Source organism: Alligator sinensis, unplaced genomic scaffold (assembly GCF_000455745.1).
Source record: "Alligator sinensis unplaced genomic scaffold, ASM45574v1 scaffold628_2, whole genome shotgun sequence".
Classification (NCBI taxonomy): Eukaryota; Metazoa; Chordata; order Crocodylia; family Alligatoridae; genus Alligator; species Alligator sinensis.
In genome coordinates, this window is record NW_005841833.1 from 4,761,818 (window position 1) to 4,776,855 (window position 15,038).

At 51.1% G+C, this 15,038-nt stretch overlaps 1 protein-coding gene across 4 annotated transcripts in view; it reads right to left on the reverse strand.

Moving 5' to 3' along the window:
- Positions 1–15,038, reverse strand: part of SETD1B (SET domain containing 1B) — a 60,526-nt gene that overhangs the window by 9,659 nt on the left and 35,829 nt on the right. For all 4 annotated transcript variants that reach the window (XM_025199169.1, XM_006015195.3, XM_025199172.1 and 1 more), the window contains 7 exons: positions 12,317–12,487; positions 11,323–11,410; positions 9,305–9,522; positions 8,843–8,957; positions 7,203–7,679; positions 4,175–5,740; positions 550–716 (listed from right to left, as the gene is read on the reverse strand). In XM_025199169.1, the coding sequence (XP_025054954.1) occupies positions 550–716; positions 4,175–5,740; positions 7,203–7,679; positions 8,843–8,957; positions 9,305–9,522; positions 11,323–11,410; positions 12,317–12,487 (2,802 nt within the window). The remainder of the gene's footprint in view (positions 1–549; positions 717–4,174; positions 5,741–7,202; positions 7,680–8,842; positions 8,958–9,304; positions 9,523–11,322; positions 11,411–12,316; positions 12,488–15,038) is intronic.

The following is a 15,038-nucleotide window of genomic DNA, read 5'->3' on the forward strand; positions in this document are numbered from 1 at the left end:
TTTCCGGAGTGCTAAGTAGGAGTGCTTGGTTTCCCTGCTTGTATCTTTGGCCAATGTGTATATGTGTGTATTCAACTCAGTCTCCTCATCATCATGCAGGCACCCTTCCACGCCTCTAAGCACTGCGTGTCAGCTCCCTGTCTGCAGTGTGATACCTCGCAACCCCCATAACATAAGGCCTTTCGTACAGACTCATGGAACATCCTCAAAGCACAGCAAACTATGGACGTACATCAGGACTGATTCAGTACAGCTCCCAATGAAACGTGCCCCCGCAGCTGGGAGGAATAAAGCAGCCATGATACAACTCCCAGCGGCAGAGTCGACGAGTTAGTGATGGATCCCGTATACTTGCTCGACTAACGGAGACAGAGGTCTCTCGCCTCCGAAAGACAATACGGCCAACAGGGCAGGACCCCCTACAACCCGGCTGGGAGACTAACTTCATTCCACACCGGAGAGAAAAGCATTGCTCCCGCATTGCCAACACGTGAGCTCAAGCCCAATCCTGGTAAGGTAAGAGGTAAGCAGCGGTACGCAGCTCCTCACCTGCGTATCAGCTGGCGGCTCCTCTGCGAACGCGCGGCTGTTGTTGAGGTATTTAAGTTTGTCCTTCTTATCGATTTTGTAATAGCCTTCGCTTCGTGCACAGCCGGTAACGTGCTCCCGCATCCCATCGTCCCGCTTCTTCTTCTTCGGGGTGGAAAAGCTGGTAGGTGGAATGAAGTTAAGGAGAAAACGGGCTATGCACGGAAAGCAGCACCGACAGAACAGGCTGGTTTTTGCAGTCGCGTGAGCGCGTCCAGTGCTCAAATAAAAGCAAGTGGCTAGAGAATGGAAAAGGACATGGCATGACCCGAGACATCTGCTTCAGGACAAATGCCACCGCTAGCTAACCCTCTCATCAAAGAGGGACTGAATGGCCGAAGGAAGTCAATCTAAAGCCTCGCCTCTAGGCTGGGGAGGGGGCAGTGTGGGAGAAGTTCATCCTGACACTATCCGTGCTGCACATGACGCGTCATTGCCGCAAGGACATCTGTGTCCAGGGACGACAATCTGGCCCCCTCCACGGGCTCCAGAAATGAGAAAGGTGTTCAGGTTTGTAAAGAGACCCCAGATGCCCTGCCTACCCACAGGAACCTGGCACGCTCCCTCCACTTGTGCCTGCGATGCTCTGGGACAGCAAAGGAGAAAAGGAGTACGAAGAGACACAGTGAAACAGAGGAAAATAGCCAAAGGTCCACGCTTCAACAGCAGGCAGTTGCTTATACGATTGCTCTGCCAAAGAAGCTCGTGGGCCGAGGCAGAAGCTGCTTGACTATCTAGTTCAGCAGTTTGTTCAATGTTTTCAGCGTCCCTCATTTATACCGTCCCCAGAAATCCCTTGCAATGTTTCAGGGCGCCACCAGGACGCTCCCTGCATACCCGTGCAGCACGGCCCCTGCGCTCTCTCCTGCTAGACGCTGCCCAGATGGGCAACAAGACATTTCTCGTCTCAAAGGGCTCGTAGGTCTTGCTCTCGGTAGCACAGCTCCCAGCGACTCTGACAGACCCTGTGCCCATGTTCCCAAAGCCCTTCTGAGCTCTTCAGTCAATTCAAACCTAAAGCCAGGCTACCCCGGTTGGAAAACAGAACAGGAATCATTCACAGCCCCTCTTCTCTCCTTAACGTGTGTCTGGGAACAGGCGCGGGCAGAGCTGGGGCCAACCGTATCCTCAGCTCTGCCGCCGATCCCGTCTGCCGGGGGCGAGATCCTACCGCTAGAAAGCTGGGACAAGAGTCTTTCTTTTGCAGCCAGGATTCATGTGTTTTTGTTAAGTGCTTTGAGGTCCTAGGGTGAAGGCAATGCAGGAAGACAAAGCATTATTGTACACCATCAAACCAGGAGACAAAAAACTGACACCACTCTTCATTTTCACCGTATAGTCTTAAAATGAGCTCTTGAGTTCAGCAACCATTTCAACTATTAGCAGATCGATGTCCATTACTGACTGTCCTCAGCTGCTTTGTGTATTGGCACTGGTTAGCGGCATCTTCAAAATGTTTCACATTTAATCAGAAAAAGAAGAAAATGATTGGCCAAACTTTTTTCCCCAGCTGCATGAAAAGTAAAATTAATTAAAAGAATGTCAGCCAGCCACATTTAGTCTTTTCCCCCTCGGGAAAACCAACTACTTGCAGGATTTTCCCCGCTAACAGAGACTGCATTTTTCACTTGAAAAAACAACCCTCCCATGTTTGCAGGCTGAGTTAATGCAAGAGAAGCGAACAAGGAAACTGGATGTCCAAGTGAAATAACCAGCACAGTTTCCCGCCACAAGGAAAAGCAGAGGAATAATTAGCTTGAAAAATTATTTCATTCACTCTCAACAGTGCATCTAACCTCAAGAAGGTTTCGGGGACTACAGTTAACCTGGCAAAACATACCAGACTTCTCACACCTTGAAAAGTCCTCATCTTTTAACAACACTTCTGTCGGCCAATGTTAAAACACATCTGTATTCAGGTGGCAGCCGTTTTACACTCCCAAGCATGCCTGCTTCTAGAATAAGTGATACGCACGGCCGTGGAGTCGTATCATCTGGGAGCTTGTGCCATAAACGTGCGCTCGATGATGCTCGTGACCCTTTCCGTCTACTGAAGGATGCTTTCTGCATTTATATCATGGCCTCTTACACCATGGGATTGAATCAAAACGCTTGTAACAAGAACAAACAGCCGTGACAATCTTCCACAGCTTGGATTAAAGCTTTGCTATAAGAAATATAAGCCCTGAAATAATACTTTTATAAAGTTACCTATGTAATGGTGTAGGAGTGGAGGCTTCACTGGGAAATTAGAGATTGCTTATAACTGGATCAGACAGTGGCCGGGGGGCTGGTGGCAGAGTAACTTCTGCTGGTAGAGTGCAAATCTCTAATGTCGCTATTATGCAAGTTGCCAAAATACCACCGTGCATAAAACTTCTTTAAAGGAAATCATGTCTGCCTTCTGCTGTCCTGTCCGGCCTTCCCTACCGCGTGAAACGCTACAAGTGGAAGCCAGTTACCTTTCACTTTAGAACAGATTTATTCTTGTGACTGAGTTTTCAAAGGAGGACGACACAAGATATTTTAAAATAAGTGGTTTTATAATAGCCCTGTGCCAAAAACTATGAGGGGCGGTTAATTTTCTCTCCATTTGGATTTTCCCGAACGAGTAAAATAAATACTTTTCCAAAGATAAGACATATGTCACCAAAAGGCAGAGAATCAGAGGTTAGTCTGATGTGGTGTCATTAAATTACGCCCTTTGAATTAGGAAACAAAACAGAGAATTAGAAAAGCCCGTACCAGTTTTGACACCGTTACTAGTCTGAGGCATGTTTTACTGACATTTATTACAAAACCCCAAAAGAAAACACTATTTTACCTGCGGCCAAATGGGATGGGATGGGATATTTTCACTCAATGTCTATTTTCAGTCTAAAAACGTAACGAGCATTTAAAGATTACGTACGGGCAGCTACAGGACCTTTGCACTGCTTTCGGAGAGGCATATCAAAATATGCATTCAAGCTTATTGTTGCCCATGAGCAGTTGGCACTTTGAATCCTACCGCTCTCACCAAAGCACCAAAAGTCATCAACTACAGCATGGGCTGTTTGACTGCCTGCTCACGTGTCTCTACACATCACCACTCGTATTATTACTAGTTTAAGTCAAACCCTGTTAAGCTGCAAGCACTGAAAGAAAATTATTTGGGGGCAGATGGTGAGATTTCCTACAGCAAATTTTACCCCAGGGAAAGCATCCTCCAGCTGAGGCACAGAAACGAACACTGGGCAAACCTAAGAAACGTCTGGTTTAGACCCAGACAGAAGAGCTTTGGGCTGGAACGGCAATTTCCCAAGAAGGGCTACGCATACAGATTTTCTCGCGGTGCTCGTTTCTCGTTCAGCTGGAAACACAGAGATCAGAAACCTGGTCCACCGAATCTGGGCTTGCCCACTTCTGTGATTAAAACATTCTCCGTGAGCCGAATTCGCAGCTGATAAATAAATGCAATCCTATTAAGTCAACGGTTACGCCAGCAATTAATTTGAACCTGTAAGGGAAGACTGTGATTAGAACAGTAACTATTGCACGGAAACGGTATTTCCGCAGAATACACGCCGCCGGCGAGAAAGGATATGAGGGTGGTATACCCACAGGGTATCGTTGAGCCAGTCCATACCATTATCTTGCTGCAACAAGCGGTCGTACGTGATGCACATGAACTTGATGTCTTCTTCGTCTATTCCCCCGTTCCAAATATCGTACAAAATGGTCATCTCCTCAAACTCGGAGCGGGGCCTGAAGACAGGCCGGGGTGGGGAATACTCCGGGGAAGGAATAAGTGGGATGTCCTCAGGTGTCTTCTTCTGCCTTCGCCACTGTCTTTTAGGTTTCGCGTGAAGCTCTTCTTCTTTGAAATCCTCGTTCCACTGGTTCTCCAGTTCCTTAAACGGGAGTTTCTCGGCTACGGCCTCCGGGGGCACCTTCTCGTGGAAGCCGTCATTCCTGAAGTCCAGGGTGACTGCTTCAGGAACTTTCAACCCATAAAAAGCATCGGGATGTCCGCCCAGCAGCTCTTTGCTCACGGCACTTTCCATCAAGGCCACTGGGACAGGAGGAGGATCCACGGGTCTGCCAGAATAGGCATCCAGCGAAAGGACAGAGGGGGGCGATCGTTTCGGCCGACCCGGTTTCCTTTTGGGGGGCAGAACGGAAGGAGGAGGAGGAGGGGGAGGAAGAATAGCAGCAGCAATGAGAGGTGCTTCCGGCGAGAGCAAAACCGATTTCACTTCTGCCTTGCCGTCCTCTCTGGATATCTTCCCGTCTGCTGGCGTGCATGGCAGAGCTGCCCCCGGCACCACCTCGACGGGTGGCAACTCTAGGTCTGTGTGGAAATCTGCATTGGGAGGGCTGGCAAAGGGAATGGGGGAAGGGACACTGTTCACGCTGACCATTAAGGAAGCACTAGGAGGTTCTTTGAAAGGTTTCTCATCTAGCTCATCCTCGGATGGCTTCTTGCCAGACAACAGGCAAGGAATGGTAGCACCGGTCTCGGAGAACGTGGGTGTGAAGTTAAAATCCCTCCCGGGAGTTCGAGGAATGCCACTGTTGATCCCAGGAGACTGGGATGGGTAGGAAAAGGGGCTCCCTGGGACCTGGGGGGAACTTAAGGCCAGGCTGCTCCCTGTGAGCGGACCGTCGCTTCCGGGGGTGACTGGAATAGTGTCAGTACTCTGCGACTTTGCAAGGATGTGCGGAGACTTGGCTGAAATGTCCCGCCCGGGTGTCCTGGGGATATCCTCTTCCAGGGGTGTTTTGGTCACAGTTAGCTGTTCTGGGAACCTCTCTGGAGGGAGCAAAGGATCCTCTTTGCTGGGCGTGGATGGCAGGGGAAGCGTAGAGGGTGGCGCCTTATGAGCGGGAAGTATGGGAGTATCAGGATCCGAATGGACCGTCGCCTCCCGTCCAGGAGTCCGAGGCAGTCTGTCCTCTTCCTCTGCTGCAGAGGAAACTCTCACCTTAACTCGCGCTTCTACATCACTGTCGTCGGACTTGCTGAAGAAGCTGCTCTTGCTGGGCAGGGGCTCTCCAAACGCTCCCGCTGGTGTCGGGGGACAGACGCTCTCTTCTTCACCTTGAGATTCAGGCTTTGGACCCTCGAGTGCTTCGGGCTCTGGCGCAGCGTCTGGCTCAGGCTCCCCCACTGCGGGAAAAGAGAAGAGAGTTACCGCCGCTCAGGCGCTAAGCACGTCCCAGCGCGCACATGTTAAAGACGCTGCAATCGCGCAGCCAGCTCCAGTCCGCGGGGAGCCTGCAGAAACTTCACGTTTTGGAAGCACGTACAGCAGAGTAATTAGAAGCCACCGCAGATATCCCTAATGGACCGGAAAAAAACACCATACTATTAATTTGAGTATTAGGTACTACAGAGGGTAAAGCTAAGGCTTCCTGCTTACAAAACCCTTGGCTGGCTTTTTACGGCCAGAAAAAGCTTTAGTGGCTTGTCGGGAGAGGGTGTGAGTTTACAGGTTGTCAGAGCCTGGAGCTGTCAATTTTTTTTTTTAATGGAGGAGGTAAACTAACTGCAGGGCCAAGGAAAGAGCTCAGCTCTCCGCGGATGGGAACAGGGCAGGGGGAGAGAAGTTTAATGCTCTTGAACATGACGTGAAAGAAATGGGAAGCCCTTGTAATGAATGAGGATGCATTCAGATTGTATCAATGAGGCAATTTATATGCTGCTCTAGCAGTAACACTCTCATTTGTCTGGATTTTATTTACCTCCTCCGGGCCCAGGCCAAAAGGAACCAGCCCGGGATCTACCGGCAGCTTGCAATAACATTTTCGAGTGCAATTCAAAAGAGTGTGGAAGTGTCTGGGAGGGAACGCTCTCCCCGGCCTGCACTAAGGCGTGCAGGGGGATGGCTGATCTTCACAGGAAGGTCTCATTCATTTGACTTTTGGGTGACTGAGCTGGAGTGTCTTAAATGAAAGCCCCGCTGAATTCACCCCCATTTCCACAGCCCGCCTCCAGCGCGATGCCCCGCTGCCTGCCCAGGTCTCCTGCAGCTGAATGCAGCCGCCTCCAGAATCCACCAAAAATGCTCCGTGTCCTCCGAAGACACAAGTCTGTTTTAGAAAGCTGCTGCTTTGTCCGACAGGGGCAAGCATTTTGCCTCCGCCACGCTCTCCGATCCCAGCAGCGGGGAGGCCGGTGCTGGAGCGAAGGCCAGACCCTGGTTCCCCAGAAGAGTCGATGGTTTGCAAAGCCTTACCCATCTCGCTCCTGTTTGAGAGGCCTGGAGACTGTCTGCAGACGCAACGCCCAGCTCTGGGCATTTAAAGGAGACACCGGCAGGACAATTTCCTTTTCCCAGCAACACCTCTCTGACAGGAGCTACGTGCAAACCAAGCACAGGTGGGGGCCTAACACAGGTCTGCCATTCCCCGCCCCCTCTCCCACAGACCCGGTCGACTGTTTCCTGCCACTCCCCGGCCAAATGTCTCCTTCGGTGCTAAAGTCAACCGAAGCCACCTCTTAGCTGGCGTTAAAATGTCGAGCCCTCGCAGGACAGAACGAGAGAGGCCGTACAGCTCGCGTACCGGGCAGTGCGAGAATACAAACCTTGGATTCAGGGGTGACAGAAAAGCCCTGTGAAAAGCCATACCTGGCACGCAGATCGGGGACGGCACGAGCTTTTCCTCCTGCTCTCGCTCCATATCCACCAGAGTTTCAGCAGCAATAGATGCTTCCGGCACTTCACTACACTCATTTTCTCCTGGCTTGATTTCTTCCATTTCTTCTGGTTTTTCGACCAGGGCTGGTTCCCCGAGTCCCAGGCTGGTTGCATCCATGTAGTCATCCACCGGATACAGCTCCAGGATGGTCTCTTTTTCTTCATCGGGTGGCTCTTGAGTGGCAGGCTGAAGCTCGGTGTCAGCCATCATGCCTTCTCTGTCTTGGTCTTCAGCCACTGCCTCCTCTTCCACCTCATCTTCCTCCTCCTCCTCATCTTCCTCCTCCTCCTCCTCATCTTCCTCCTCGTCTTCATCAGAATCAGAACTGGACTCAAATTCCGAGGAGTCCTCGCTTTCGTCGGATGACTCGACTTCCGCTTTGGAGGATGAGGGACTCGCTGCATCTTCTGCAAGGACAAGAAGGTGTTACTACTTTCCTTTTATGACCTCTGAATAAACAGGGGAAACCACAGAACTCACTCTCCGCTTCTTAGGCTTGCAGGATTTCCTCCCCCCAACTTTGATTTTCAGGGCTTTTTTTTAGGCAAAAGCTTATTTTTAGAAGTCTGGAAATCAATGCAGAAAACCCCATATTCTTCAATTACATGAAACAGAAATATCACCGCTCAGAAGCTCTGTGCTCCCAAGGAAAAGCCACCAAACAGTATCAGAGAAACAAAGCAGGACCAGCCCCAAGTATGACATCCCGGCCAAGGCTTTATCCACCTGGGCCTTAAAAGCCTCTAAGGACAGAGGTGCCACCACCTCTCTGGGGAGCCTGTCCCAGTGCTTCGCCACGCTCCTCATGAGAAAGTTTTCCCCAATATCCAACCTCAACTTTCCTTGCTGCAGCCCAAGCCCATTGCTCCTTGTCCTGTCGTCTGCCCCCACTGAGACCAGCCCAGCTCCATCCTCTTTGCAGCCCCCCTGCAGGGAGGTGAAGGCTGATATTCAATCCCCCTCGGTCTCCTCTTCTGCAGACTAAGCCCATTTCCTTCTGCCTCTCCTCACCAGTCCTGTCCCCCAGCCCCCCCAACCACTGTCATTGCCCTCATCTGGACTCTCTCCAATGTGTCCACATCCTGTCTGCAGCGGGGGGCCCACAGCTGGACACAAGACTCCAGACGTGGCCTCCCCGGTGCCGCATAGAGGGGAAGAATCACTGCCCTCGGTCTGCTGGCAGCGCTCCTCTTAATGCAGCCCAGGACGCCGTCAGCTCGATGGAAAACATCCGGACCTTAATGAACTTGGATGGAGCAAGTGTAGAAAATCCCTGGGGTCTGCCAACCCACCCCCCGCACTATTCCCTTTAGTGTGTTAACTGGAGGATGTCGGTGGGAGTTTTAAACTGAATCTCATCCTTGAGGCTTGGATTTGGTGAGGTGCTGCTGTTTTCATTTAATGCGATGAACCCTATGGCGAGGTTCGTGCAAAGTACCCGATCTAAACCCCAGCGTGCAGAAATACGTGCTAAGGTGGTAAGGAGAGCCTGCCGATCGGCCTCGCTGCTGCCAAAACACGAACCTGACCCCAAACTCCTGTTCCCCCCATTTCCAGGGTGACTGCTCACCTTCCTCAGAGTCTGGCTCCTCTTCCTTTTCATTCATTTCTATGCCTGCTTCTTCATCCTCCTCCTCCTCCTCCTCCTCTTCATCAGCATCTTCATCCTCTTCCTCCTCCTCCTCCTTTGGGAGAAAGAAGTTGAGCATTTTTATGACAACTTTCCCTTGTAGAAAACTGTATCTGCTTCAATAAATTCCTAAGGAGTTAGACTATCCCAGGAACAAGTGCACAAACCAACCTAAGCCGGCAGTGGTGCTGGGTGCACAATTTGACTGTGCATCAGTAAACTAGTGGCTGCCATTCGGGCCCAATAATATCAAATAAAAGGCGTGTTAATAGATGATGAATCTGCGAGGAATGACATTTACTCAGATTCCTGACCGAGACGCTGATCTTAGTCAAAAGCACAGTCTTAGAGCCGAGTTCCCCAGGTTAATGAAATAAAACATTGGTAGGAAATGCCACGCACCTTGCTAGGCACTGCTTTCACCAGTCCTCCCGCTTCCTCCGGCTCCTCTTCCTTTTCTGATGAGGATTCTTCTTCTTTGCCCGAAGTCTCATCGCCTTCCTCCCCCTCGCTGTCCAGCTCCAGTGGTCTTGCTGGCCGCCGCCTAACGCCTACCGCTTCCGCGTTGCTCTTGGACAGGTCGGAAGACACGTCGGGCACGTCTCTGTCCCTTTCAGATTCTGGTGGAGGAAGACAAGAGGAGAGAGCTGCAATGGACGCTTTCACACAAAGACTATGGAGGGGACAGACAGCACGTGTAAGCTCCTCACATTGTTCTTACAAGAGCAGCAAGGCCAGGACAGACGCCCTGCGTGCTATGGAAGAGGCCACCTCTCCTCCAAATCCATCTTGCAATTTAACAAGTGACACAACGAGTGGGTGCAAGAAGCAGAAGGAGAGGACGTATGTGGAGGAGAAAGGAGCAGTGACGTGGTGACTCAGGCTAGCCTTTGGCAGGTGTCTAGTGGTTTGGGGGTTTCATTTTGATACAGATGAACAAAAATAGCGATTATATCGGTGTCCCCAGGGGCCAGCAGCCGGTGCGATTTATCACAGGCTTCCTGGGGTTTATTTTACATTTGCTGCCTAGGTGGTGCCCTTGTCTCTCCTTATAGAGCTGAGTTAAAGGGCACTCACTTGCACTGCGTAGAAACACGCTGTGTAGTGACATTTCTCTATCGGACAGCTTCTACCTATGCATGTCCCGGTATTTCTTTGTGTCATATACCACAAAACGTGGCTCCTCTTGTGGGCCCATATAGAGAAAAGGTCTCCAGCAGAGGTAGAGGGCCGGAGATGCTGGCCCACAAGGTCCCTTCCAGTCCTGTGCTCCTAAATCTCGAGAGGGAATTTAAAGGGGAACAAGACCCGGGCCTGCTCGGGTTGGATGTCCCATGCAAAAGGGGCAGCAGGAAGGAAAGACAACATCTGTGGGAGAAGCTGGTGAGCGGGGAGGAACGCGCTGGAGAAGGTGACACACGAGGAGATCAGGGCAGAGACGCAGAGAGGGACTATTGATCCCTGCCGGAAAGGTGGGGGTGGAGAGCCCTGCCCTGGAAAGAATGGAGAGAAAGGAGCTGTGCACGGAGCTGCACGAGTGACGTGACAGAGCGGGACAACGACAAACAGAGACTGGAGTCGATGCGGAGGAGACAAGGTGAGCAAGAGGAGCCTGTAGAAGTGAGGAGAGATGACAGCAAGGGCCTGGGCAAGGGTTTTAGTAGTGCGCACACAGGAGAAAGGCTGGAGCGCGAAGGAGTACGCGGCACTTTGGAGCGGCGACACTCGCTGAAGCCGTACGTGCCAATGGGACGTGTTCCACCCCAGGGCACCCCGACCGAATGGGCCCAAAGACGGGAGAAGGAAGCAAAAGCTCAGTAAACCTCAGCCACCGTCCAGCTACTGCTGACTCCTTGGCACCCTCTCCCAGACAGACTGCGCCTCCACTTCCTTTCCAATCCTGCCCCTGGTACAAGCTTGATTTCGTGCTGAACCACTGCTGTGCTGGCTGCCCTCTGGTTACTGTAGCTGCGTCCTAGGCCTGCCCTTCGTGCACGGGCACAGTGTTCGCCCTTCACAGGCTGCAGATTTATAATGTAACCTGTATTTGTCTTGAAAGAGCTGGAAGATGGCATTTGGTGCCAAAGACTCGGGCCCTTCTGGGAGAGCCAGGGGGCGGGAGGCTGCTTCCACCTGGAGCAGCAGCTTTCCCTGTTTGCAGCAAAGTAAGTTACCAAGGTCACAATATTTTAAAATGCTGAGTGTGTGTGGGGGGAGGGTGTGGTTCCAATTCGGCAAATTAATGATTTTTAAAATCAAGTGCCCGGCAAACCAGCTTTTTCTGGCTGACTTCCATGACGCCTTTGGTATCGGTGGCACCGTGCTGGGGTGTGGAAACGAACACAGCGCAAAGAAATCTGCTTTGACATGGTTCTGCATTTGCTTTTGTGTTTCAATCACAGAGCAGAGGGTTTGCAAACCTTCATCTTCATCGTCAATGGAAGTGGAGGGTCTGATCCTCTTCTGGTCCCCTGCTGAGGCAGCTTCGGGCGGCTCCTTTCTCTTCACCTGAGCAAAGAACAGAATTAGCATGTCTCGAAGGGCTCAAAAAAACACAAGAAACCAACTTGCCAAGCATTGCAACGGCTTTTTTTTGCTGGAGTGATGCAGGGCCAGAAAGCATCACCTGCCTCTCAAAAGCGACTGATCAGTTTTGCTTTGCTCACAAATAGCATTTCTGTGAATGAAATTCTGCCCCAACCAACACCCGTGTCGGCGCTATCCGGTCGGCGTCTCCCAGAGGCATCTGAAGCCAATACCAGTCTGAAGAAAACTCAGCCCACCACGATGCTCCAAGGCGTAGGGAAATGCAACAGAGCCAGAGCCTGAGGAGCTCCAAGAAACTGCTAAGCAAGGTCAGTGCTATCTAGGATTTTGCAACCAGGCGTCAGCTACCTCAGCTCCTCCCCGCTCCATGTGAAAATCCACACGTGTAAAACTTTACACTCTTTCTGCTAACACAAATTAGGCAGTTTACCTGGCAAGAAAGTTTAAACTGCATTAATGAAGGAATATATGACCCAATCCCACCCTGGTGCAAGTGGAGTTGTTCCCATAACCACGGGAGCAATCCGGGTCCTAGTTAGCAGAAGCAAGGTTTTAAACCAGCACTGCAGCATTTCCTCTGCTCCAGGCAACCCCCCGGCTTCCCTGAGGAGAGAAACGAAGACGGGGAGAAGGGGTCCCCCCTTCCCACAGGTTCCTGGTGAAGGTTGGAAGTGAGGGCAGGAGTAATCAGGGCTGTATGTTATGTTACGTATTCACATTGGGTTAAAAAAGCAATGAGGTTCTGCCTCTCTCATTGCTTACCTGACTCTTACATTGGCAGCTGGGAAACGAGCTCAGGGGGATGCGGCGGGGAGGAAGGAGGCAACGAAGCTCTCAGGACGATCGCCACGCTGGGTTTTGACTCACCTTGAAAGACGGCAGGCGGATGGCTCCTCGCAACCCAATGCCCAGGCCAATTCCCTCGTAGCCCAGCCCTTCTCCTTTGTTCCAGTTCTCCAAGAGACAGGACGTGATCCGATCCTTCGGCTTTGGTTTCTCCTCCACTTCTCCTCCCGACTTCACTGGAGTGAGCGATGCCTGCACAAGAGAAACCAGACTTAAAGGAAGGGCGACATGCAGGCGGGTGCGCAAGCTCAGCAAGCATCTCCGATCGAGCGCTCTGGGAAGGACGACCACAGGTAGTTTCCCTGAAGGTGGCAGCTCCTTGAGACGCACCAGGACGCCGCATCCGTTCAAAATAGGGGATGCGAGAGCTCGTTCGAAAGTCTGAGCGTCAGCCCACTGCACCAGCGTATCCGGCTCGGCCAGCTGGGAACACGTCACATGCAGAACGTGCTTGCTCAGGTTTCCACCAGCCAAACTTGACGTGACGCCGCGTGTGCACGGACACGCGCATGCTGGCGTGCCCCGTGTATGGCCCTCCTGCACGCGGGTCTATCAGCATGGGGCCACTTGGGAGAGTTTCCACTTTTTCCAAAACAAATTCATCACCACATTACTGAAAAGACATTTGGGTTTGTAAATGAAAAGAAAAAGCAAAGCTGACCAGCCCCAAATTTCACCTGGCAAGCTTCAGAGCAGCTTTTAAAACTGCCTGTTACTTTCTGGTGCAGAAGGACTATGTGCCCAAGCGAAGACACTTGATGTCCGGGAGCATCGCAGCCTCAGCCACTCCCAGCGATAAGCGGTGCGGAGAGCTGAGACAGGCAGGATGAAGTCCCGGCGAGACTGGACTGCCTGCATCAGCTTTGCGAACCTCGGCAAGACGGTAAAACTCTTTAACGTATTCAGATCCCTCCTGCTGGGTGTCTGGTAGCTCTGGGAACTCTCTGAAGCTACGGTTTGAAACGGCTGGGGAAAATGACCTGGCTACGCCTCATACACGGTATATAATCTTCCTCCACGGGGCATTTTAATAAGCAGTTTTCTCTGAACATGACACACTAGATGCTTTGAGCAACAGTCAGAGCATGTCTTAGATTTCCTGCTGCCAAACGCACAGAGCCACGCGTCCTTTCCTGGGAGCAGTAACTAGGTGTGGAGCCGTCTTCGCTGCTCCCGATGAAGGAAAGCAGTGAACGCTCTCCCCTCGCCCACATACTGCGTCAGGCCAAGCCGTGCTTGCCCATGCCCCTCACCGGCAGGCTGTGGGTAGATCACATTTAAAACAGTGGGTGGATGAAAGTCTTTCAGACCACCGGACAAGACAAGTGGGCAGCACCAAGTTGAGTGCCTCAGTTTAGGTATCCCCGATGCCACGTTCTGGCTCCACGGCTGCCACCTTCAGAGAAAGAACGAACCCAGTGCTCGCATTAAAAAAGAAAAGAAAGAAAAAACACACGAACGACGGACCTCGAACTATGAGGCAGCCTCATAAAAGAAGGCATGCGTCAGAAGCGATCAGGATCCACATCACTTACCCTCCTACATCCACCAATGAAGAAGCGAACATCCAAACTTTCTGAATGATTCCTGCACCCGGACCTCACAGCCCGCAAAGGAGGACACTTACCTTCCAGAGGGAATGGCACAAATTTGTCCTCTGAGCCCAGAAACTTGTCACTGCTGTTCTTCCCGGGGTGCGCGTGCCTATGTGAGTACCCGGGCTGTGCCCGTGTCGTGATGGAGCAATCTGCACTGAACAATACTAGCGTGCCTTGGATGGATTCGAGAAAGCAAACGCCTTTAAAACCTAAACCTACGTAAGATTAGCTTTCATTTGTTGTCATACAGAATTTGTAAGTGAAACCAAGACTGTTAACGAAGGTTTCCCTTGCGTTTTAATGTAGGCACAGTTTTAATGTAGGCACAGTCTGATAGGGCCAAAATGATACAAGCCAAAGAAAGATGATGCATCTGATTTTGGTTACCAGGGTCTCAGTTCGTGTTGATAAAGAACGTCAGAGGCCGCTATAACCCAAAATGGAAAATATATAACTGGAACCTTTTCGCTTTTCAGAGAGTTGCTCATGAGACTTTGGGGGGGACTGAACAGGAATGTACACGTTTTGACCTGACAGTTTTTAAGTGAGGGGCAATAGGATTCATTTCGTATTGGCGCTAACCGAGTCTAAAGAATGAATCTGAAAAATCCATTATCAAACACAGCCAAAAAAGTGGCCTCACTAGCAGTGTCTGAAAGTTGAATCCTTTTACTGCTGTTAATGGACGCAATTTTCCCGTGTCCCCTGTAAATGCCAAGTGGCAATTACAAGGTCAGCTCATTTGCTAACAGGAGCAAACCGAACAAGAATATCAAATGCAGAATATAGGTAGCACTCGATTAACGGGCCGTCTTCCAACCTCAAAACAGCTGGTCTAAACTGCTCACCCTGGCTGAGGCAGCGTGCAGGTTGGGTTTGGACCTCTGGCTCTGCCGCTATCTGGTTAAGTCCTTCCTCTAAATTGTGTCAGTGGATGCAGTGCCACAACGCTGCCATTACTACATTGCAAGAGAGTCCTGCTTCACCCAGTGTCGTGCTAAAAAATGACCGATGCTAAAGAAGAAGGTTTCAAATCTACACAAATCCTTTAATTGTGTCATAGTTATACCTTGCACAGTGTAAAGGGAGATTTTCCCAGACGTCAGCTGCTGATCAGCTTATGCCCTGAAGCGCCAACAGCTCTG